This window comes from Kogia breviceps, chromosome 15, assembly GCF_026419965.1.
Source record: "Kogia breviceps isolate mKogBre1 chromosome 15, mKogBre1 haplotype 1, whole genome shotgun sequence".
Lineage (NCBI taxonomy): Eukaryota > Metazoa > Chordata > Mammalia > Artiodactyla > Physeteridae > Kogia > Kogia breviceps.
Window position 1 is genome coordinate 57,395,578 of NC_081324.1, and position 26,894 is coordinate 57,422,471.

Here is a 26,894-nt window from a genome sequence, read left to right on the forward strand (position 1 = left end):
GATGGCCAGCTTCAGCCCTTTGAGGTATATGTATCATCCATGTTTTAATGAAGTTGTTTTTTACAATTACTTACGAAATAATGTAAGTTATATTTGACTATTCATCTGTGTAATTCTTGGCACAAAGGAAAGTGAATTACAACTTGTGAACTGCAAAACCTAAGCATAAGCCCGTGGCATTCTTGTCTTCGGAGAGCATTCAAACTTTTCTCTTAACCATTTATTTCTTCAACTGAAGTTGCCATCACAACTAAAAGCTGTTTCCAAACTCTCTAAGATGTATCCTTGGAGCAAAGAGTTTCTGATGACTCAGACTGGCGGAGACTAAGAAGGACAAAGGGAAAGGTGAGATGACATTGTTGCTAAACCTCGTCTGTTCTTATTTCCAGATTTTCCTGCTAAAAACTGAAAAGCAAAGCTTTTAAACCAGAGGAAGACTAGAGAACAATCAACATAGCAAAGTCACGAATGAACCAACATTTTCAGAGGCATCAGGCACTAAAGAAGAATTTCCACATTTCCCTGGCTGAATTTACATGTGGACTTGCTTAAATATTTATCCAATTAAGAGTAAGTCCCTAAAAACGGTCATTTCTCATGAGTACTATTCATGTTAGGAAGACGAAAACGTTACCTCCAAATCCTAAGAGGGACTTCGAGCACAGATAGAGGCAGATGAAGGATGGCATACTGCAGTGCAGCAATTTCAAAGTGACCGGAGAGCTGGCATCCTGGCTTCTATTCCTCCAAGAATAGACTCAACGAAACACAAACAGAACCACGGTAAAGCAATTGTTTTCCTACCACATCCAGCTACTCTCCTTGAATTCAACGCTCGTAAAACAAGCCAGGAGCAGGAAGAAATCACTGCACAGTATCTTACAGTGTCTTTCAGATCCGTCTCCTAATGGTCTTCCTGGTTCCTTCTGTAGCTTCTCTGCATGACTGTGCAGCGCTCGGAAAAGTGCTGTGGAAGGAGCTTCAGCAGCAGCAAACAGGACACCTCAAGTCACATAGGGCTTCCTATGACCGCTGGCTCCCAAGCAGCACTGCAGAATATTTTGCTTGGTATCGAATTTTCAGTTTAATTATGTAGATGAGCATTAAAAAACCCCTTAGTTTCCCCCATTGCCATATGAATACACACTTCAAACATCTACAGACAGGGCTATTGAGAGCAAAATGGAATAGTGATACTGATTTGTTTTTCCTTCATTTTTCCAAGGACTCCACTGAAGTTCTTCCCTTCCACTTTCTTTCCCTGTATTTCTTCCAAGGGAGTCTGAGTGCATTGAACTGCTTTATTCCCTAAACTATAAAACTATTAGGAGGACTACACTGCCCAGGCCAATTAGCAGAGATTCTCCAACTAAGCAAACGGGGCAAATTCCAACAAAGCCAGTCTACCAAACGGAGGCTCCAAAGTTAGTTTCTGCTCACTAAAGCAGCGAGCAAGAACTAACATTTTTGGGGGTCATCTGTTGTGCTCTATGTCAGTATTTACGGCACCATATGTAAACATGAATCCAAAAATCAACCCGCTGAACACTGAATTATCATCCCCATTTAAAAAAAAAAAATCTATTTATTTATTTTTGGCTGTGTTGGGTCTTCGTTGCTGCACGTGGGCTTTCTCTAGTTGCGGCGAGAGGGGGCTACTCTTCGTTGCGGTGCGTGGGGTGCTCATTGCGGTGGCTTCTCTTGTTGCGGAGCACAGGCTCTAGGCACGTGGATTTCAGTAGTTGTGGCATGCAGGCTCAGTAGTTGTGGTTTGTGGGCTCTAGAGCTCAGGCTCAGTAGTTGTGGTGCACAAGCTTAGTTGCTCCGTGGCATGTGGGATCTTCCCGGAGCAGGGCTCGAACCCATGTCCCCTGCATTGGCAGGCAGACTCCCAACCACTGCGCCACCAGGGAGGTCCCATCCTCAGCTTTGCAGATGCAGAAATTATCTCAAAAACGATTAAGTAACTTGCCCAACATCTCCTACAAACCAGTAAGAAAATGACAACCCAAGAGAAAAGCAATCAAAATATATGAAGAGACATTTCATGGCAGAATAAAGACATACAGCCAGTAAGCCTGAGAAGTATTCATCATCATTAATTGTCAGAGAAATGTAAATTAAAACCCCAATGAGATAACCATTTTATACCCATTCAATTAGCAAAAATGAAAAAGTCTAACAATTCCAAGTGTTAAAGGACTGTGGATCCATATTGCAAGGAGAGTGACAATTGGGGCAACCAACTTTGGAAAACAATTTGGTAATATTTCCTGAAGTTAAACATTCATCCACCCTACGATCCAGCAATTCCACTCCTGTCCAAGAGAAATTCTTGGACATGTGCAGGAAGAGCTATGCTCAACAATGTCAAAACAGCTCTCTCCACAACAGTAAAATCCTGAAGATACACAAATGCCCCATCAACAAGTGAGTGTATTAATAAACTATGGAATGTCTTATAAATTTGAATATTAAACAATAGAACAAAGTAAAGTAGTACAGCATATCAGAATGGAGCTGAATCTCCCCAATAAAAGGCTAATCTCAAAGGATTACATGCAACATTATGTCCTCTTCAGAAAGTAAAAAACAATCACGATTAAAAGTGTCTTTTTCAGAATACTTATGAATGCAATAAGATTGCATGTAAAGGAAAATAAAGGAGTAATAAACGTGAGATTCAGGATGAGGTCAATGCAGGCGGAGCTGGGATGAAATGAGGGAAGAGTCCAATGGTTAGATGGTTTACTGGGTTACTGACAAATCCTAGCTTTGTTTGGGAAGGTGGTCTCATTGGTCTTACTGCATTCATTTAAAAAAATAACAAATAAATAAAGTGGGAACACAGATGAGAGTGTATCATTAACCAAGGATTACTAGAAGTCCAATTTGTACATCTGAGGTCCTAAAAACACCCAAAGAAGCAAGAAAAAAGCAACAAATAAACAAAAGTTGGGCTACATTAAGGACTCAAATTCAGGTCTGGTGGACTCCAAACCTCACACTGCCCAGGACAGGGACCATTGCCCCGTTCTCAACTAGAGACGTACAAACAGTGCAAGGGACTCCCATTCACCCATGGTGATGGAGCAACCTTGTCTACAGGTCATAACCAGAACCATCAACTTGTTTTTTCCAGATCGTGTAGAAAGGCAGGAAAGATATCACAATCTAACAGATACTTCTGGGCAATACACAGACCAACCGAGGCTAGCATCCTGGACCTACAATGTACTGTCTACGTCACTGGAAGGGGGTATCTCACTCTCGCAGCCTCAGTGTCCTCAGGACACGAGGACTAGAGATGGCGATGAAGGTGATGATTGTGATGACTAATGCTTTTAGTTGCTTAGAAGCCAGAGCATTACCAACATCTTTCGATATGCCCCTCACTACAATCTATGAGGCATGAATGATTATTATGTCCAATTTAAAGATAAAGTGACTGGAAGAAAAAGAGGTCAAGAAATTTCTCCAAGGTCGCACAATTATGATGGAAGAGTCTTAAACCCAGTTCTGTCCTGTTCCATTGCCCAAGCTCTTAATGGCAAAGATACACACACATTTATATATGCACGGATACATACATAATACAGATACAAATATCCATACATGAATAGATACACAGCCATAGAAACACATGCATATATACTCCTATGCCTAGATACACACATGTAGACTCACTCGTACACACATGTATGGACACTATATGTATAGATATACACTCATACGTATGTACAGACACATTCATACATACATGTGCACAGACACATGCACAACCTGTATTCAGACATACATATATACACATGTATAGGTACATATGTATATAAACTCATAACAACAGATACATACTCATGAACAGATAATACTCATATGTATATGCCTATACATATGTATAGACACATACCATATACACATGTATAGACACATACATGTACAGGCACACACTCATGCACTCATGTACAGACACAAACACACAAAATGTTGCCGAGCTTTTCCAGCACTGCTCAAGACTCATTAATTATTGTCAAAAACTATTGTGTTCCTTCCCTCCTCCAGTATATGTCATTGAGTTGTCCAAGTGAGAAGCAACTTGGCTTAAATTGAATATGATTCCTTTGGAGCACCTGGCCCATGACTTTCCTCCTGGGGCTCCTGGTTATAATCCTTGTTTGCATTTTCACATATGCCTCCCAGCATGCCTGTCCTCCACATCCTCGAGCCTTGGAGCCTCTGGTAGTACCTCACTTTCTGCTTCTTCAGAGGCTCAGGCCCACACTCACCAGTGGCCTCACAGAGCGACTGAGTGCAAGCGTATCTGTCACTATTTGTAATCAGATCTCTTTAAATTGAAAAAAATCCATTAAGCCTTTTTGGTATGACACAAGCAAACAAACAAAAATTTCGCTTTATTGTTATTGATATATAGCAGATGGAGTCTGGGATGTAACCAGCACGTCATGAATAGTATCAATTATTATTATAAAAATAAGACTCACTATTATCATCACTTATAGAGAGTCTAGCCTTCCTAAATTTGGTTTCTGAGATCCTATTTTTAGAGCCTTTTAGTTTGGGGCATTTACCCTTACAGCGTCTAAATATGAAGTTCTCCCTTGAGTTTTAATTCAGTTGTAAGAATATTCTCTCAAATTGGATTTTAAGAGCTAGGCGTTCCAGAGAATAATGAAAGAGTAAATAGGTTACAATTTTCAGTACTTTCTGTTGATGTAAATAAGTAAGATGGGTATGAGAGCTGGAAGGGGATGCAGAAACACACACAAAAAACAAACAAACACAAAAACCCAAACAAACAAAAGCCGAAAACAACAACAAAAAACCTCTACAAACTTTGAATCTTTAAGATACGTGAGAATGGGATATATTTACTACTAGGGGAAAAAGTGCATGGGACCCCCTTTCACCCATTTACACACACATGTGTGCGCACACACACACACACACACACATACACACACACTCTTCATGATTTAGCTCTGTGACATTCCGCCAAACGTCACTCAGATCTTCAAAACACAAAAATTTAACCTTCCAAAAAACTTAGATGTTGTAGTTTCACTTTGTTAAAAAAAAGAGATAACAGGCCCCAAATGGAGTCACCTGTACGAAGCCTCACGTAAGCAAACCAAGACTTAATTCCCAACCTAATAGCAGTTTCAACTTCTCCCAGGACTGTAATCTTACACCAGTCAATCTGGACTTGTCTGGTCAGCAGTAGTAGGTAATCCACTGATTACTGTCCCACCCTCCATCCCCCAAAGGAAGTGAGGGAATCTGCTCTTTCCTTGGCCCTGCCCCCTTCTACTTTTAAAGATCTCCCATTTTGTTCAGCTCCTCGGAGCATTTTTTCTCTTTGTCAGATGGGATGCCTCCTGATTCATGAATCATTGAATAAAGCCAATTAGATCTTCAAATGGACTCCGCTGACTTTTGTTTTTTTTTAACAACCTATACCTTTCATAGAAAAGGCAGAAAAGGAAAAGCAAAAGAGAATAAAGATTTGGAATGTTGAGTTTTTACATCAAACTAGAAAATTTTGCTTCATGGCATCTCAGTAGAAAGCCCCCGCCCCCACCCCAGTGATTTCAAATCCAAAGACCATCAGGGTTTGCTCTCAAATTGAATCCCGAGGGCACGGGTGTCCGCAGCCACTACATTTTGCTCTTACATCAGAGAGAAAGTGCAGTGGGAGGCTGTAAAATGATCCCAGGCTAGAAAAAGTGCTAAACACAGGAGAAAAGAAGCCACATGAGCCAGAACAACTTCCCAAATCTTCATCCCACAAAGACCAGAAAACAGGTAAAGGAACACAGAAATCTTGGCAGCCGCCTCCAGGCTGGTTAGAGATCTAGGCTTTAAATAGATGTTTCCACAGACAACAGGATCACATCTGCAGCCTACAATTTGATTTCCCCCAACATCAAACAGATGCTTACTTTTAAAATGCTAAACAGCATACGTTTAAAGAGATTCTAAAACTGTTTTCTAAATATGACAAATGTGACTTCGTATTTTCTTACACCAGCCAAAATGGTTTTAACTCAGAGAATGTTAGTGCTGGAAAGGACCAAAGAAATAAGCTCTTCCAACCCTCATTTTAGGAAGGAAGAACTGAGACCCAGATAGTTAAGTGACTTATTGATTCTATACAAATAGTTTGTGACTGAGCTGGAAGTCGGACCTGAGTGATGATTTTCACTTGTTTTAACCTCTCATAAAAACTTAAGTGTCCCCTGGAAATACAGGAGCTGTTATGAAAGTGTGAATACCAACTAAAAGCAGTCCCCGGGGATCCCTGAGGGACGTGAAATTTGACAGCACTGATGCTGGAGTTTCAGCAGGGCCAGCGAAGGGTCCCCAGAGAAGTCGCTGGCCTCTGCCAGGAATTGAGAGCCACTGCTGACGTCATGGCAGGGACCCACAGCAGCAGAGGGGAAGATGGCAGATGCCACAAGGTAACTAAGGACCCCAAGCCCATGAGATGTACCTTACATACTCCAGAAAAATGATGGTGAATAGAAAGAAGAATCTGGACAGGGTTCTGGAATTCCTGAGATTCAGGTAAAGAGATGAGTCAGGGAAATAATGTTTTCTGACTCTTTTAGTTACTGTTTGACTCCCAGGCAGGGTGGCTGAGACCAATAGGTCATAAAAGCGTCATAGAAAATGTACAGCAACAGTCGTGACCACCTGGCAGGGTACCCCACCCAGGTGAGATCTTCTAAATATCCACCAGCCTTACAAGCTAGGCCTTCATCTGCCTGTATTCATGAAGCCTGGGGAAGTTTACAGACATTGTGGCTGAGTCTTGATTTTAATCCAAATCTCGGGAGCCAGCCCAGGAGAGCCCAGTGCCCCAGGCATGACCCATTTACCCATTAGAATCACGGTCTAAGTGGGTCATCCAGAACAGCAATATTCAAAATCAAGAGGGCTTTTTCTTCCTCTTTTTTTTTTTTTTTTTCAGAATATCATCTGGATACAGCTGACTACAAGGAACAAAGTTTACTTCCAGAAAATGATGTCACAAGAACTCTTTATTTCCTCATTTCTAACACGTGCTTTTCTCTGAACATTTCAATATCTCTGAAATTGGGATGTGAAACTAATTCGTATATATAACGTGATAGTGTTTTCTCCCCCCAGAGCTGTTATTAAATCAATGCGCTAACCATACAGCATCTGAGAATTGAAGAGACATGGTATGTTTTTAGAGGATAAACGCCTCTGAAAATTTCAGATTCACCATTTTAAGGGACATGGTCCTAGAAAATAATTCTTACATGCTTACATAATGTGTTTCTGACCTGGACCATGCCTTGTCTATAGGTTCTCTATCCATAAACCACTGGAAATGAGGGTATGGTATAAACTGGTGAAAAGCTGGGGCCTTTATTTCCTAGATGCAATCACTATGGATCAGCTAAGGCCTGTCTGTGGCAGATCCCAAATTCCTTGAATGAATCTGTTGCAGTAGAATGTCATCCCATTAAAGCAGGTGTGACCGGAAAGCCTTTGATGCGTGGGGTGAGGTGTATTTTGTTGTTGTCCTGGTACTGAGTTAGTTTAACATTAGCAGATCATCTCATTTTTATTGGAGAGACAGCAAGGTTTAACTTAGATATTCGCTTCATTTCATAGTTTTACAATGTCACTTGAGTTCTCTCGATCTTTTTTACTCATCTATAAAGTGAAATGAATCACCCTTACAGCATAGAGCCATGGTAAAGATCATGACCTGTTAACAAAATTATTCCAAGCTTCTTTGTGAAATAAAATGAAGGGTACAGAGCAAAGAGAAAGATGAAAAGATTGTGGCATGTAATAGGTGTTCAGTAAATGTTAGTTACCTTCCCTGAGTAATATTTTATGCTTCTTCCCATCATAAAAGGGAGTATTTCAGCACTCTAATCAATAAATATACAAAAATAACTCCCAACCACCAATGACAAGACACCCCAAAGTATCAAAGTATTTCATCTCCTTCAAAGTGAAAACCTGTAGCAAATTAAAACTGAAGGCACGCAACTTCAAAGAGAAGGCTGACTTGAATTTTAAAAGTGAATATAATGCTAAGTCCAGCATGAGAGGATGACTCAGAAAATTGGACCGCGGGTACGTGCGACTCTTACTGTACAGTCAATGGCTGCCTTGTGTAGAGGAGGGTGTAATCCCCCCAGATTAATAGAAGGACCCTTTTATTCCTTTAGGAATTGTGTGAAACTTTTCAAGAAGGACAACGTGCATACTGAAATTTAAAAGAAATGGGATATGGGAACATGTGTATATGTATAACTAATTCACTTTGTTATAAAGCAGAAACTAACACACCATTGTAAAGCAATTATACTCCAATAAAGATGTTAAAAAAATAAAAACAACAGGAAAAATAAATAAAAGAAAGGGGAAAATACATAAACATGCTAATTGCAGTCTGCATTTCAGTTTTTGCTCTTTTTTGAGTTTTTGTAAGTGCACTTAATTGGCTTCTTCGGTTGTAAGTTACAAGAAGTGGATGCCATTGTCAATAAATGATCATCTCTCTACTTGTTCCTGCTACTCAAATAATATAGAAAGATCTTAAATATGTATCTTTGAAACAAGTAACGCAAGTACAGAGCTATTTAAAAGATACATGATTCTATTGCATACTGCTCTTCTGAACATGTTTACGAATAAATATCCTCAAAGGGAACCTCAGAATTCTATCACGCTAATTATTCTAGGGACCCAGATCCATTTTCTACTTTGCTTTGCTTGGTACCAGGGAGTTGGGGGTTGGGGGAGGATCCACTCCTAGGACCTGCATCACTCAGGCTGCTGGACCCTCTGCTTGGGTTGGCTTTGACATTGGGAGGATGGGAGATGGTGTCAGGACTCAAGCAGAGTAGAGCGAGGCTGGGGTACTTACCCCCGGCTTCCTCCCTGCTTTGGTGCCATGTGCCCTCCCCGGGGAAGCAACCGTATCCAAGGTCCATTCTTGTTGGACGGCTTCTCTCCTACCCTTCAGCTCATGGAGGGCTCTGTTAACAGCTTCCTCCCCTCACCATTTCAGCCAGGGGTGGTAACTACTGGCTACTCTTCTGGTCCTGGTGCCTCAACACCCCTTGTTGGCTTCTGTGAAATTCCTTGTGCTACGTTCTCCAAAATTCACAGTTGAGTGTGCCTCCTGCTTCCTGGGATGGACTTGATTGATAAATCCACGAATCAAGGTAATAGGTAACTAAAAGGTGTTCCCTACTTCAATAATTCAGTTAGAGCAAAATTCTGTATTTTGGCATATGGCATTTTTTAAAGTCATTTATTTGACCAAGCCACATCAGGCAGAGAAGCTGAAAGATTCAAGGATCATATGTTATGAATCAGTAGTCTAAATATTCTTAAAATATCAACTAACTGTATTGCGTTGTGTTTTTCTGTGTGGGGTACTGTTTATGATAAATAGGCTTTCCTGTGTGGTCATTTAAATGATTTCTGAAAATTATTTGGCAGCCTGGTTAATCGGTGGGTCCATGAAGCCTGACAACATGACACATTTACAGGCAGATTCTGGAAAAACAGCTGGTATTCGAACCCTCGGTGTCCCAGGTAATTATAGTCATTTTTTAATCTCTTCAGGACCTTCACTGTTCTTTAGCTCTTTACCTGCACACAAAGCAGCAGCAAGACCTCAACTTGTTCAAATGTCCTGAGCAAATGTAAACAAATTACAGATTTTGGTTTATAACATTAAAAAAAATTCATTAGAACGGGTTTTAACAGACATCTTGGAAATGAAATTTAAGCCACATCAGTCACCATCTGTGTCAGAAATCATTTAGTAAGGAGAATAATTTTATGTAACTTTGAGAAGTAGGGATCATCAGGAAGAAGCAGGTAACGGTAGAAATTAATCAAATGACGATGGGCCTTATAACTGGAAAAAGACCATCCCAGGGTAAGTGCCCCAGCAGCTCAGGCCACGCACAGCCTTTACGGTCCTCCTTCCCTTCCTGATTCTGGTTCCTCACTGACATCCATGAAATTTCCATATGATGTAAAGGCAACCAATGAAAGCTTAAAAGCCTGAGAGAGGGCTTCCCTGGTGGCGCAGTGGTTGAGAATCCGCCTGCCGATGCAGGGGACACGGGTTCGTGCCCCGGTCTGGGAAGATCCCACATGCCGCGGAGCAGCTGGGCCCGTGAGCCATGGCCGCTGAGCCTGAGCGTCCGGAGCCTGTGCTCCACAACGGGAGAGGCCACAACAGTGAGGCCCACATACCACAAAAAAAAAAAAAAAAAAAAAAAAAAAAAAAAGCCTGAGAGAGAGACCGGAAAGGGGAAGTGAGCAAGATGGGGAATTTTAATTCTGGAGAGCAGCTAGAGTTTGTTTGACTCTTTTTTAAAAAAATTAATTTATTTTATTTATTTTTGTTTGCTTGGGTCTTTGTTGCTGCCCGTGGGTTTTCTCTAGTTGTGGCGAGTGGGGGCTACTCTTCGTTGCAGTGTGTGGGCTTCTCATTGCGGTGGCTTCTCTTGTTGCAGAGCTCGGGCTCTAGGCACATGGGCTTCAGTAGTTGTGGCTCACGAGCTCCAGAGCACCAGCCCAGCAGCTGTGGCACAAGGGCCTAGCTGTTACGCGGCACGTGGGATCTTCTGGGACCAGGGGTCCAACCCGTGTCCCCCACATTGGCAGGCGGACTCCCAACCACTGCGCCACCAGGGAAGCCCTTGTTTGACTCTTATAATCTATTAATGGCTTTAACTTAATGAAATAAAATAATTCTGTAGGACATGGAAATGAGAACTAAGATGAAAATAAAAACAGATGCAATGATCCAATACATTTCTCCATATTATGAATGTAAGCCTCTTAGAAATACCTACTTAAATCCCTTAAGATGATACCTAACCTCAGTTTAACAAGAGTAAAATGCAGCTCACACCCAGAGGCACTAAAATAACACACTTTGAAATGATATTCAGCTTCGCAGATAAGGAAGGCAACACACATTTAAATAAAGTACCATCTCACACTTAGCTGGGAGACGCAAATTAAAATAATAAATATAATGTTGGCAGGAGTTGCTAGGAGCCCTATAAATTCCTGTAAAGAGTGCAATAGGGACTTCCCTGGTGGCACAGTGGTTAGGAATCTGCCTGCCAATGCAGGGGACATGGGTTTGAGCCCCAGTCTGGGAAGATCCCACATGCCGCGGAGCAACTAAGCCCGTGTGCCACAACTACTGAGCCTGTGCTCTAGAGCCTGCAAGCCACAACTCCCGACCCCACGCGCCACAACTATTTAAAGCCTGTGCGCCTAGAGCCCGTGCTCTGCAACAAGAGAAGCCATAGCAATGAGAAGCCCGCGCACCGCAACAAAGAGTAGCCCCCGCTTGCCGCAACTAGGGAAAGCCCGTGCGCAGCAACGAAGACCCAATGCAGCAATTTAAAAAATAATTAATTAATTAATTTTTTTAAAAAAGAGTGCAATAAACTTGGGAAGCAACCGTGCAATCTTCAATAAGAGTCAGGATGTTGGTCACAGGCTGGGACCCAGTTAATTCCAACTTTAGAATTGGTACCCTCTAGATGCAATGGAAAGGGAAAAAAATTGTATGTGTGAAGATGTTTTTAATATGCCTTCAGTAATGTGGAAATGGCCGTTTTCCAACTATAAGTAACCTAAGAATGATATATTATGATAAAATAAAATAATTTTATTTATTTATTTATTTTGTGGTACGCGGGCCTCTCACTGCTGCGGCCTCTCCCGCCGCGGAGCACGGGCTCTGGACGCACAGGCCCAGCGGCCATGGCCCACGGGCCCAGCCGCTCCGCGGCATGTGGGATCCTCCCAGACCAGGACACGAACGTGCGCCACCTGCATCGGCAGGCGGACTCCCAACCACTGCGCCACCAGGGAAGCCCAAAATAAAATAATTTTAAATTTGCAATACATGAGCTATGTACATCCTGGAAAAGTATTTATGAAGTCATTTTGAGTGAAAAGGAAAAATTAAAATGGTAGATCCATTCATTTATTCAATAAAAATTTGTTAAATGCTTACTACTTTCTCATACCCCGGGGACTTAATTACATATCCCATTCTCATTTGCCATGAATATTTCCACGTTAAGCACATCGACCAAGGTCACAAAGGCTTTTGTGGTGTGAAAACATGAGGAATCATTTGCTTGGGAGAAAAAAGTGGAAGAAATATTAGTAAAGTAAAATTTCAAATGGCATGTGCAATGATTGGTAAAAGTTTGAATATGTCATTTTTCTTTTGTAAAGACTTGTGTGAGAATCTCACCTTTCTTTGACTTCTAAGTATAGGGTAAAAAGAAATGTCAGGAGTGAAAGAAAAATGAAATCGAACAAAAACTTTCAAAAGATTTCAATATGTCGTTTTCCGGAAAGGGAGAACGCCACAAAATAGATGCGTGATGTAATCTTTTACAGCCACTCCCCTTCCTAGAAAAATGAAATAATTGCCTATGAAAGAACACTAAGCTAAGCAGGGACTAGACTTGAATAAAAATGTTTTCAGCAACAGTGAACTTCCTCATTGTGTCTCATTTTTGAAAAACAAAGATAAATGAGCTAGTTAACTATTATGATAATTTACCTAAAAAGTTATGCCACCAAAAAACTCTAGAAAAATCATTCTCTTCTTTAAAAGAGAAGCTAGATAGACTGCCAACCGGCCATTGCAAGAATGGCCCTCAGATGTCTGGGGATCCTGGCGGGGCTGACGAGGGAGGCCCTCAATGGTTCCTCCGTCCAATCTTGCAGCACATACCTAGGAATGCGTTGGAGGAGGGAAGGTTGCCCCCGGAGACACTCACTCAACATAGGCGTCATCAACCCCAGCTGTCCATCACTACCGGGAACTTTGGGGGCCTGGAAAGTCATACCTCTGGCAACACGCCACATTATCTCCTGCTTTATGTAATAGTCTCTGGATGTTTTCGAATCGATTGCCATTAAAGAAAAAACATATTTTCTAGTTGTAGCTGTTGGCATCTTTCTATCAAGCACATCACCGCCCAAATGTGACAACCACGCAGGTCTCAGGAAAACAGTACATCTCAGCTCTAATTGCACTTGAGAATCACCTGGGAGCCTTTATAAACCAACAACAGGGCCCAGGCTTTGGACATATAGACTTAATTGATGGGACCCAGGCAGCAATATTTCTAACTCGCGGGTTGATTGTAATGATGAGAACCCCTGACAACACCATGGACCATATGCTGTTTGATATTTTAGCATCCTGCAGACATGGTTCCAATCCATAACTTATCCCTACTACACTCTAAACATGTTACCCACTTTTCCTATGTTGGTGCTAATACTAAATTAGGTAAGACCTTGGGATTCCTTTTAACTCACACAAGTAAGGTTACTGGACTTTCTATTCTCTTTGACCTAGGTGGAAAGAAAAACACTTTTTATTTTACAACCTTGGACTGTAATAATATGTACCAAAAGATATAATTTGTATCTTCCATAAGAGTTCATTTAATTGGTAATTTTAACACGGGCTATTTAGCTTTTAATTATGTCATCCTGAATTCTGATCTTCCACCTTCAGACAAGGCAATTAGCGACATTTTCCTTCACTCAACTTTTAGGAAAAAGACTCAAAAACAGCCCTTTAAATTGTTGTGCCCCTTGCAGGGAATTTAAGCAGCCTCTGTCAGTAATGTAGTCCTAATATAGTCTGGCAGTGAATACTAAGGATGAAGATTCAATCAAATCAGAAGACACTTTCGCACTGCCCTATTTCTTCTGAAATTAAACAACCAAGAAATGATGGGCTACATGAGGTCATCAAGACAAAACTGCTGTCTTTATAATTGAAAAGGTCTAAGAAATGAGTAGAAAATTATCTTTCTTGCAAGAATTAGTTAAAAATCTATGAGCACCTGCTAAGTACACAGAATTAATCAATTCACATGAGGCACACTGAGAGTACGCAAACGATTAATGACCCAACTGTTAGCTTCTTGAAAGTTGAAATTAAAATAGAGCTCAAAAGTCTAAGAAATGTCTTGTGGGCAAATGGTTATAACTCGCTCTTTTAGGAGAGCAGCCCAACTGTTTAAGATCCAATATCCTCAGTTGGAAGACATTGTTTCCAAGAGAATCCGTGGAGCCAAAGCAGAGAAGTGACAACTGTGCGTGTTAACATAAGTGAAGGAAGGAAAGGATTCTACTTCATCTCTTTCTAGAGATTTCCATGTAGCCCCTGAAGAAAACTCAGGAGCCATGGGTTCTTTGTGGAAAGCTCCTCCAACAATTGGGACTCTCAAACGACCTTTGACCTCCAGCTTTCCCTCCTGCCATCCTCTCAGCTCACAAATGCCCATCTAGCTCATCTCCAAAGACCAACTCATGTGCCATCTCTTTTGGGAATTCCCGCCCCCCAACCCCACCCCCACCCCAATTATATTCTGGCAGAAGGAATCTGTGGCCCATTTGGTACTTGTTCTGGCCACTTTTGCATATAATTGTGTGAAAACTCACAGTGAATAGGATATATCCCACCCCAGGACTTAGAACAGCACCTTCCCTATCAGTAAGTGTTTAAAACAGATTTGACAAACAAATGGAAACTGGAGGAGATGTAGCGAATAAGTCTCTCCTTTAGAACACCTGGAAAAGTGCTTATACTTTCCTTAACAATTTACTGAAAATTTTCTAAGTCAGTTTTTCTTAACCAAGTCTGTGAGGACCAGGGATGGATGTTAGGGCATCTGTGAACCTCTTGAAATTGTGTATAAATTTAATGTTTATTCTAGTATGTGGCTCTCCTCCCCTCCAACCTCCCCACTGGAGAATCTTTACAGCTTTTTTTGAGTCTTTAATGTAACCATAATCCAAAAATCAATTTTAAAAATCAGTCCTACATATATTTTTATATAAACAATAAAGTATAAGAGCTTCTTGAAATGGTTAAGTAATGCAATGAGCCACCTAAGGCAGTTGCCACCTTGGATATCTATTAAAGAAAAACAATTCTCTGTTCTGATTACTCCATACAACTATTCCCTGAGGTCCAGAATGAACCACATGACTCAGGGTCTTCTAGTATTGAAACTAGAAGGGGCCTTAGCGATCAGCTAGTCCAGTGGCTTGAAAACTGTAGACTGCACAGAATCATCTGGAGAACATGTCAAAACACTGATTTCTGGGTCCTGCTCCTACAGTTTATGCTTCAGTAGGTCTGGGAGGGGGCCTAGGAATGTATTTCTAACCAGTTCCAGAGGATATTGATGCTGCTGGTCTGTGGTCCACACTTTGAGGACCAATGATCTAGTCTTATTTCCTACTGTATATATGACAGAGACCTTCAGAAGCTGGGTGTGACCTACCCAAAGTAGCACAGCCAAGTTGGAGACCTGGGTTCTAACCACACTCTGATTAGCAGGGTCCTCTTAGGCAGGTCACATCTGGGTCTCTGAAGCTTGTAGATGACTAGCACAGACACAAAAATCTGTCTTAGCTGGAGACATTCAAACTGGTTGGCAATACTAGTTTCACCCGAAACCACAGAAGTTATGAAGAGAAGAGAATTTCTTATTCTGCTCATTCCAAGCAGAAAATTAAGAGTTTTGTTGATTTTTTTTTCTTCCTCTAAATGATAAATCTCTGTGGCAGTTTATTGCTGTGGCTAAAATGTTCTTTTGAAACAAAAACATTATGTCATCCTTCTGACAATGCAATAAGATTCTTTTCAAGGGGTCACTTTCATAGTGTTCTAATAATGACATATTTTTCTATAAACCTTTTAGATAACTTTTTTTTTTCCAATCATTTTTAAGGAGTACACTTTCCAGCATTTGGAAATATCCTCTCCCAGCCCTCCCTATAACTAAATAAGACCATAGATAAAAGCATGATCTACAAGATTTGGCTTCAACCAAAGTTTCACCTCTGTCTTGTCCCATCTCAGACTGCCAGGGGTCTAACTTCAGTCTACTGTTTGTTCCTAACCTCCCCCTCAATGCCACCAGACCCTTCCCAAGCCTGCTTTGGTTTACATGCATCGGTCTTCCTGCTTCTAGGATCTCCGACTGGTATTCAGGACCTGTCTTGTAACCCTTCTGACTCAGGACATGCAAATTCGTCTCCCTGTAATATGACTTGGCTTTCAGAGGAACAGACTCCATTGTCCTGCTTCATTCCGGATATAACCTTTTAGTATCACGTGTCAGACTGACAGTACTGTTTCCAAAGTGTTATAGAAAAAAATGAGCAGAGCACATTATAGTTGAAATGTGCTTTACTCAACATCACAATGTACTAAACTGCTGAAAAGCGTTTGTAAAGCCTTCCCAGAATCTTAAAAAACTTTTTCCAATCCCACAGTACTCATTCTCTACCGTTTACTTTATGAAAAATTGCAATTATTCATGATACTTTAAACAATGAACTTCATATCAAATGTGAATATAAAATACGAAACCCCATCTCTGTTATATTTTCTTCCTGTCATAACCACCATCACCAGTTCTCTAATGTAGTGTATTCAGAATTTAGGAAGATTGTACAAAACCCGGCAAATCAGCCTCATCCTGGATGGGAAGGATATCAAACTGAATGGACCAAGCTATATAACCTAGGAATGAGATGGATCCTGCTTTGTCCATAGTATCATTGTCTTCCAGAGTTTTACTTCTAGGCACCCTTGAGCTAATCATGACTTTGTTTTCTGACTCTGGGCTTCACATCACCCAAGACCAGGGGAACAGCAGCATTTTATTACTGATATCACATCCACATCACAACCATCTATTTGAGTGCCTTCTCTGTGCCAGATCCTGTGCACACATTGTTTCAAAGGTTAAGTAACTTCCAAGGGCTTCAGATCTGGGAAGTGACAGATCTGAAGTGATATTTGAATACAGGTCTCATCTTACTTAGACCAGCAGTTCGCAAAGTGAGGTCCAGGAACCCCTTGGGGGGTTCCTCAAATACCCTTTCATGGGTCAGCAAGGCCAAAAGAATTATCTGAAAAGGCTATTAAAGTACTTCTCCCTTTTCCAACGATATTTCTGTGTGAAGCTGCATTTTCTCACCAGACTTAAACCAAAACAATGTATTGTAACAGCTTGCATGCAGAAGCAGATGAGAATCCAGTGGTTTTCTTTCTATTAAATCAGACATTAAGAAGATTTATTAAATATGTAAAACAATGTTAATCTTCTCACTCAATTGTTTGGTTTGGGAAAACAGGGTTATTTTTCATAAAAATATGTCACTTGTGTTAACATGTAACATGGGTTTACTAATGTTATTTTTAAATGGATTAATACATATTTTAAAATATTATTAGTTTTGGCTTCTAAAATGGTAAATACCAAAGGCATAGATAACTTAAACAAAAGCTCTTTGTGGATCCTCAATAATTTTTAAGAGTGCAAAGGGGCAGCAACTGCCCAAACTTTGAGAATCACTGCTCTTAGATAACACTCTGATTCATCTTGTCACCTCCATTGCAGAAGGAAAGTTCTCATTGCTGGAGAAGGGGGTGGGTAGGAAAGAAAACCCCTTGCTTTTAGAAATCCAAATTCCTATTGCACTTATTATGTACACCAGGCACTTAACTAAATGTAGAAGGGAATAAATGGTCTTAGAAAATACACTTGTGCTCCGCCCCTTCAGCTAAATGGAAAGTTTCCTGAGGACACAATAGTATTAACTCCCTTGGAATCTAGAACATATTTAGTCTTGAACAAAAATAGTGATTAACTGGAAACCTAAAAAAGAGTTGGCGTCATGAAGGATTTCCTAAGTTTTACATAGGTTAATAATAGGTTGCCAAGGAAAGAACACACATAGTATGGAGAGACATAGTCTTGAGTTCAACTCCTGTCACACCTGGATAAGTTATTTGATTTATCTGAGCCTCAGTTTGCCTATCTGTAAAATGGATCTGTGTTCCTAATTCATAGGGTGTGAGGAAAAGTAGAGACATTGTATATGTACAACATCTGTCATGCAGGAGGCACAAAAGAAATATTATTCCCCCTGGAACCACAATGGGTCAGTTCTAGGGCAAATGCTGCACATCTGAAAATCCAAATACTCGAGGGGACATTTTTCTCAAGTGAATTTCTCAACTCTCTGCGTCTCTTGGCTGTTGATGTCATCAAGCTAGGTCAATTTCCTGTAGGTGTCACTTCAGTCTGGCTTTAGTCCTTTAGAGACATACACATATTCTGCTCTTGGAACTCACTGGCAATAGATATAAGCACTGGAAATTCCCCTCTATGAGAACAAAATATAAAGAAACTGAATATTACACTATAGTGATCATTTCAAAGTTGTAAAAAATTATATTATCGACAGTAATACAACTCCACTTAGTGGTTGCTAAGTAAAAAATCTAAATCTTAAAGCTGGATGCAATATAAACATTTTCAAAATATAATCAGATGGCATATGGAAAGTATTAAATTAAAATGTTAGCCTAAAATTTAAGTCCCTGTTTATTAAAAGAAAAAAAAAAAGCAATTTCAGGCAGTAAGTCTAAGCTTACCAACTGTGAAGACATCCCAAAGTGTTTTATTTTAAGACTCTTGTCTTGTTACACCACCGGAAAATTGGATCTAAATCCATTTACCATAGGCAAAGAAAATGTTTAAACCTAAAACTGTATTTACACACAGCTGTAATGTAATTTTGCCTTTTAAAAAAAAAAGGGTATAAAAGTAATAAGAATTTGTGGAAAACGAGGGAATGAAAAAGAATGTTTCTATGTCCCTAAATTCCATGAAGCATTTGGAACCACAAAAGCATTTTATGAAATTATCACTATCTTTTGTTTTGCATTCATATCATAAAGGAGTCCATTCAGCTAATTTTTGCCCTTTCCTTATAGATATATTATTTTTTTAACCTAAAACTTACACTAGGTGGAGCCCCATGTTCAGGATTTGGAGTGATTTAAAAAAGGGAAAGGAAAAAATAATTCACAATTGAAAGCAAAACCCAAAAGGCACTCATATTTTCTCATTTTTTAAGAATGTACCCTCAAAATCTACAGTACCATCAGAAAAGAATTTTTCTTTCTAACAATTAAAACCATGACAGTGAATAGGACCATCAACATTTACTACAGAGAAGCACTGGTGCACAGCTGCTGCTACAGTCAAGAGCCGTAAGGTTCTGAATTCAATGCAAACATTGCAATTCCTTTGGGGAGGAGATATACAGGGCATGGGAGATAAGTCTTTTCTGGATCCTTGTAAAAATATTTTGACCATGTTAATGTTCTCCCGTGTCTAAAGTGGGCACAGTCCTCAGATCTGTCATGACATTCCAATTAGAGATACACTCTTGTGAAAAACAAGACTCTTAAATACATCAGAGCATGCGTAAAAGAGAAAACATCCAAAATAACAGCACACGGGACTATATTCACTATCCCGAGATAAACTAAAAGGGAAAAGATTATGAAAAAGAATGTATATATACGTATAAATGAATCACAGTGCTGTAGAGCAGAAATTAACACAACACTGTCAATCAGCTATACTTCAATAAAATAAATAAAAAACCAAACAAAACAGAATACGTTCAAACCTCTAAGCTGTCCATGACGCAGAAATATAGGAAGCCCTAATCACACATTTAGGGATGTCTGAGGAGGTAGGGGCTTCTGAACTGAAAAAATAAAACCCAAAACCCAAAATATCGCATGTTCAATTATGGGTCGGTAGAACTTGCTGTTAAAAATAGGCTCTAACTACTCTTGAGCCTCTCGGTGGACTCAAGCTGGGGAAGATAAGGCGTCAGAGATAACCCGCCAAACTTAGTCATCACTCACTGCTGATGGGTAAAGGCACCACGATTGCCCCACAAATATCTCCCTTCATCGTTGCTAGGTCAGCTCCCCCTGCGCTATCTCAGGGCTGTCTTTCCAACACAACGTGCTCGAAATGCAAAGTTCAGAACAGCAGCAAGAACCTTGCCCAGTTCCCCAACGCTTGTGCTGACACAGCCGACGTGATTCTGTCAGTTTACTAGGCAGTAAAATGTTGTAGAGTTGCTTTAATTTTTTTTTTCTCCAGACCTATACAAAATCTTGGGCCCGGCCAGACCTAGTTCTGCTGACAGCTGAATTATGTAGCAGAGTAACCTTTGAACAAGTACAATTCATTGACCTCACATAAATTCTCCCCCAGAAAGTCCAAGAAATGGGTTCAATCAGGGTCAGGTAGGCATGGAGGCAGTTAGCACTACCCCAAGAATCCAGCATCCATCATACCTGGGGATTTATACCTGTTAAACCAAACAGTTATGAAAAACAGAAAAGTATGTTCTCGGGCCTCTCACTGTCGTGGCCCCTCCCGTTGCGGAGCACGGGCTCCGGACGCGCAGGCTCAGCGGCCATGGCTCATGGACCCAGCCGCTCCGCGGCATGTGGGATCTTCCCGGACCGGGGCACGAACCCGTGTCCCCTGCATCATCAGGTGGACTCTCAACCACTGCGCCACCAGGGAAGCCCGAAAAGTATGTTCTTTGATGTTTGCTTCATATTTTCCATAGGCAAGCTGATTTTGTCCTTTGCAAGCCATTTACTAAATTCAAATTATTCTGCTACATAAATGATTTACAGAAGCAAAACTAACAGGAGTAAAGAAGAATAGCACTTTGGAGTGGATAATCTTTGATGACAGCGGTGATTTTTTAAAAAGAAGAGAGGGGCTTCCCTGGTGGCGCAGTGGTTGAGAATCCACCTGCGGATGCAGGGGACACGGGTTCGTGCCCCGGTCCGGGAAGATCCCACATGCCGCGGAGCGGCTGGGCCCATGAGCCATGGCCGCTGAGCCTGCGCGTCTGGAGCCTGTGCTCCACAAAGGGAGAGGCCACAGCAGTGAGAGGCCCGTGCACCACCAAAAATAAATAAAAAATAAAATAAAATAAAAAGAAGAGAAACTATCTGAGCTTTGGGTTCTCAAACCATTCCTTGGTTAAAACAAAGACTGGACGAATTTGACAAACTACATTAAATAGAGAGCCTTTTTCAGTATCTTTAAAACCGACAGCTTTCATGTAAAATCGGTCATTCAACTTTTCATATCAATTTTTCATGTTGATGCAAAGCTATTTGTCCTTCTCCTCCAATGTGATGGAGTTTTCCAATTAGTTTTTCAAATGGGATGGGGGTGGGACCTGCCCTGTAGCACAGAAAATACACACTAACACATTTCCCCCAAACACTGTACTTTCCCCATCCCTCTTGCCAGTCTTGTAGCCAGTATTAATACTGTGATAGTAAGAGTCTTACAGAGTAAAGCTTATATTCTAATTGTTCCCTAAAAGATAGAGGTTAGCCAGGCACCTTGTATCTACTTCCGGCATGATGGATACAAGGGAAGTGATGCTAAATCCAATAGGCAATATTAATACAGACTCGACAGATTTACAGCCCTTCAGCCCTCCTCTCTTTATGTCAAGGGTAGCATCTTCAGAAGAGTCAGCAGAGGAGAATGGGTAACTGATGTTTTAAAACTTTTAAATATGGGACTTTAGGACCATCAGAAAAAAAATGGTTGATAGAGAAAACTACAGACTAAAGTAAACTGTAGAATAACTTTGCGGAGCTAATAATCTCACTCTCTGTATGCCAGGGAGGGAAGAACTTGATGAATCAATTGTTTTCATTTTGCTGACACTCCGTATTGGTCCTGAGAACAATTTCTTTCTAAGCAAAGTTATGTTTAACTACTTCCTTATCACCAACACTGCCTCATAAGCATAATTTAGAACTTTGCTATTGTAATTCAGTTTGCTTTGTTATTTTTTCCTTTTCATTAAAGCTTTGAGAGAGAGACAATGTCTTCTTCATCAGCACTGTCATCATCTTAGCAATTAAAGACAAGGTCGAGAAAACAAAGGAACCACATGTACCATAGAAGTCATTAAAAGGAAGGGGGGGGGTCGCCTTTAAGTGAAAGGGAGGTGAACAAAGATACTTGCTTTGGAAAAGACAGTGGAAATGAGCTGAGGCTCACCTCCAACCTGCACGGGGCTCAGAGTCACCGGTGGGGACAAGGGTGCACAGTGAACCTGGGAAGTGATTAGAAGCCAACATCACAAAGCAAGACCTGTAGGCGGCTGTAGGCCCAGCCCTGGAACTGAAATATAGCCCCATGTTTGGTGACTTTTTTCCCTACAGAAACCAAGCCTGAGAGGCACAAGCATCATTTCATTTTCAGAGTCTGGAAGTGGAACAGAGAAGAAAGAGTTATGATTCTTGTTTCACTGGCCACTGTAGGTCTTGATAAGAGCACCCCTCCTTCCAATAAACAGACGTCATTGGTTGTAGAATCTATAAAAGTTGAATGAGATATTATTTCAGGCAGAAAAGTAAAAGCTACCATTTCCTGGAAGAGTCAAACTCAAGTCTCTGGAGGTTCAAAGCTCAGCTCGTATGACGTCTCATTCCAAAGTTTCATTCTGCTTTGCTTTATGATCAATCGTCTAGACAGCTTTATCTACCAATGGTTTGAAATCTCCTGGATATTTGAGTTTTTCTTTAAACAATTTTTTTGGGTCCCACACTGGCTACTATCATGCTGTGTATCTTTCGGGGAGTCAACAAATATTTATGAAATGAGTAGGAGAAATTTCAGTATTTGGAATAGTTACAAACAATGCATTTGCTGCTTTTAGGGCTGAAAGCCGTACAGCTTAAAGGGTCTTTAAAAAATTGTATCTCCTTATTCAGAGAAAAATCCATGTTATTAAAACCATTGCTATTAATAGAGCAGATAGAAATCACCCACGTGTTTCACTTCCTCCTCTTATCCCCAATTTCCCAAATTCACAGGCATTTTCTCTTCTTCAGTTAATTTCACAAAAAAGTTCTGTGCCTATACGGTGGACACCATGATATCCTGCCCGGATCCCCTTACAGGAACAAAGGATTTATAATCCTCCAGCTTCTAGAAATGCTGCCAAAAGGCAGTCCTCAGCTGTCAGTCCTTTGTGGGGTTGCCTCCACTGAAGAAAACGGTCTTGCACAGGTCACACCTCCTTCCAGTAGGGGTAAGGATGCTCGGGCCATCTTGCTCTAATTGGGAACCACCTGGAGGTCATTCCAGCTATAGGGGTCCCCATAGGGTGAGCTGAGACCTCTGTGGGGATCACGACTTCTCCCTCTGTCCAGTCCTGCTCTCCTCCTTGGCCTTGGTCCCAGGAGCTCTTGTTAAGAAACACCTTGGCCGCCAACGTCCATTTCACAATCTATCCTCAAGAAACACAACCCGTAACAGCTCTGCAGACTGTAGGCGTTAGGCACAAGGAATTGTTAAAGATGAAATCCCAGTTCTTTCTGATTTTATAAAACAAAAGAGGGCATGTATAGATAAATCCATCACTCCCTTATGACATGCAAAGACACAGGGAGACACATGCAGGGTGCTGTAAAAGTCTGACGGATTCTTATACCCAGTGGGGTGGGAGGAGAGGGTGCTTATCAGGACAGAATTCTTGCAGGAGCTGTGCGTAAAACACAGGCAGGAGTTACTAAATAAAGACAAGGGAAGGAGCGGGAAGCAGGAGGAAGAAAATGAGAAAAATCATGGATACACGTGAGTTCCTGGGATGTTAAAGGCAGGACACACATGGGACACAGCAGGAGTGACAAGTGACACAAGTCTGGGGCTAAAAGCAAAGTGGCAGATGCATCTGGTAGGTGGTCACAGGATCGAGGGAAACTTGTGGGTCATCCAAAAGAGCTTTGTTCTTGACCTTTCTTTCAGACCGAGACACAAGACAGATGACTTTTCATGCAACTTACACTTCCAGATTTTTTCCAGCTCCTCACCTCTAGCAAAATTACTTAGGAATATAAAGCAAAAAGCAGCACAGACATTTCAGGAGAATGAGGGTGATATGGATAACACCTTATATAAACATGTAAGTACTAACATCATCTACTATATACAGAATCAGTCATCTTATAAGACAAACCTTCAGGGCATAAGATTTTTCAAAATATCTTGTTTTATTTTGAAAGAAGAACCTTGTCTTTTTTTTCAGACCTCCACTACATGGGTAATAGTAAAAAAGTAAACAAACATGGGCTCTTGAAGAGTAACTATGTTATTTTTGGTTATTGAAACAAATGAAATGTACAGGTTTTAACTTTTTAGTTATATGATTTTTCCTCCTGCAAGTTTCACTCCTTATCATCACTTTGAGGTTTACTTGGTCATCAAAAATCACTGTCATTACAAGTCAGAATGTTCATAACATCACTGCATACAACACAACGTTGGAGCTCTCTTAATCTATCCTTGCCTTCCTTCTTACCTAGAAATTTTCCACGAGTAAAATTACATTGCCCAAGTTAATAACTACAAAATCACAACTCACAAGTGCTACAGAAACGCTTGATAAACAGAATTATTAGCTGTACACCAGGAACCATTAGGTGATAAGACAAATAAGGAGGGCTGATGATTTTATACACAATCCCCAGCACATAGCCAGATGTGGCATCCGACAGATAGACGGACAGATAGATCTTTATCTATCTTACACACAGAAGAAATAATATGGAATAAAAGTGAGTGCAAATAATAGTGCCATAGAGGTAAACTTGAAAACAGCCTATTTTACTTGAAAAAAATAAATACTTTTTAAACTTTAATACTTAGACTTATTATTAGCAGCCCCTTACCTGTGACACCCAGACAACTGATTAATGCTCACCAGGCTGTTGCAAAACTATGGTGGAGAAGCAGTACCAGAAGCAAGATGGAACCACTGGGGTGTTTAAAGCAAGAGGGAGGCGTGGGCAGATTCACAGCTTGGCTATGTCTCTCTGGAGCAAGATGGAGGATGGTATAAAGATGAAAAGAAGGGTTTGGCAAGCTGCTGCAAAACTCAGGTAAGATATTATGAGTATCTGCACACCTTGGGTAACCGGAAATCCCAGCATCTTGTCCAAGATGTCTGTGGCTTGGCTCCAGCAACTCCTGCCCTTGTCAATGGAGACCCTTGGGAGATTCAAGCAGGGTGAGCTAGGTGACCAAGATAACTTTCTGCTTTTCATGTCTCTCTGATTTTGAGAAGGGCCTTATTACCCTGACTAATAAAGCAGAAAACCAGCTATTAGAGAAGTACTCATGATAGATTTAGAAGCTCAATAACCCTCAAAGCAAGAGTTGGAAATCTAAATGGAATTTGTAGGTACAGGGTTTATATGAATTGGGAAAGAATTTAGCTTCTGTTTGATTTTTTTCCTGCAAAACTACCATTAGTTCTATCAAAATATGATTATATTGTCAGATACAAAGATATCAACTCCTCTTGAAACAGAAATGTCTTTCATAGGGCAAATCACCCTACTAATTGACAAGTCTTTTACTATAACCACTCCTGCACCGCCTTCACTCCCTGCCATGACTCATGAAAGAGCTTTACATAACCGCCGGATAAAAGACAAATTTCGTTGTACGGGACACAGTATTGTCTGAGATGCACCAAAATTCTGTCTTTGAAGGTACAGAAGAGTCCAAAAGTATATTAAAATGGTTAAAAGGAAATGTGTCTAAATAAAAACATTTTATGACTAGGACCCTGGTGGCCTTCAGCAGGTCAGGCTGTACCTCGGTTTACTCATCCATAAATTCAGATGATAAAAAGTTCCTGTATCATGAGGTTGTTAGGAAGATTAAATGAGATGTATGTGGAGTCCATCACCCAGCACCTGGGAAAGAGGAAGTGGTGAAGGTGATGCTGAAAATGAGGGTGCTGATGATATGTGATCGTGCACATCCCCCAAAGTAAACCATGTCAGGGTGACAAACCCATTAGCTATTTGGTTTTAAGAAAACGATCCCATATTGACCAAACCAGTAACTCTTTAGGCTGCAGAGCCAGCCTATCCCCTCCCTATAAATGGAACAAAAACAGATTAAAAAACCAAATGACCCACACATCAAAAGATTCCCTAATAGACTAGAAGGGAGCCTTAGAAAGTGAAGGAAAAGGAGAGGCTGGTGGGAACACACATGCCCTACAACAGAGTCGGATGAGAAATAATAAGCAAACATCCTGACTTGTACTTTACTGCTTTTAGGACCAGAGATTTCTGAAGATTCCCAGAGCATCTCACAAATACAGTGTTATCTTCAGAAGGCTTTCCAGGTCCCAGACAAAAGAAGAATTCACAAGATTTGGGGCATGATTAATTTAAAAGAAGTAGGTTCTGGTTACTGATTATTATTGGAAGAGAAAGTGAGATTTTTTTTTTTTTTTTTTTTTTTGCGGTAAGTGGACCTCTCACTGCTGTGGTTTCTCCCTTTGCGGAGCACAGGCTCTGGACGCGCAGGCTCAGCGGCCATGGCTCACGGGCCCATCCGCTCTGCGGCATGTGGGATCTTCCCGGACCGGGGCACGAACCTGTGTCCCCTGCATCAGCAGGCCGACTCTCAACCACTGCGCCACCAGGGAAGCCCTAGAGTATGTGAGGTTTTAAGGATGGTTGACCACGGGGTTATCATTTACGAGAAGGAGGGCGATGGAAAGACCCAGAGAAACACACAGAGGAAAACACACAGTGTGAATCCCAAAAGGAGATTTTAGTTGTGGAACTGATAAATGATAGCATAACCCAATAGGCAAAACAGCTGATTAGGTGGTAATTGTGTCAAATCAACTACTCACAGCTCAACAGAGTAAACTCAAATGATACATATTCCTTAGGATATTTATGGACCACTAAATCATCTAAGATAAACATTCCCAAATTACTTACAACACAATAGAAAATCTTACAAACATTCATGCCAGATTTCATGCTAACATTCAATATAATTTTAGAGATTTCTGAAATAACAGATGGCAATAGCAAATGT

At 40.8% G+C, this 26,894-nt stretch overlaps 1 protein-coding gene across 16 annotated transcripts in view; it reads right to left on the bottom strand.

Annotated features, from left to right (window-relative positions):
- The window catches only part of EPB41L3 (erythrocyte membrane protein band 4.1 like 3), a 223,223-nt gene that overhangs the window by 171,965 nt on the left and 24,364 nt on the right, over positions 1 to 26,894 (bottom strand). For 8 of the 16 annotated variants that reach the window (XM_067015584.1, XM_067015585.1, XM_067015569.1 and 5 more), the window contains exon 1: positions 635 to 949. The exons of 5 other annotated variants lie outside the window; for them this stretch is intronic. In XM_067015584.1, the coding sequence (XP_066871685.1) occupies positions 635 to 689 (55 nt within the window). In that variant the 5' untranslated portion in view covers positions 690 to 949. Of the gene's footprint in view, positions 1 to 634; positions 950 to 26,894 lie in introns of those variants that run through there. 3 more of the 16 variants (XM_067015566.1, XM_067015570.1, XM_067015588.1) reach the window with 3 other exon arrangements.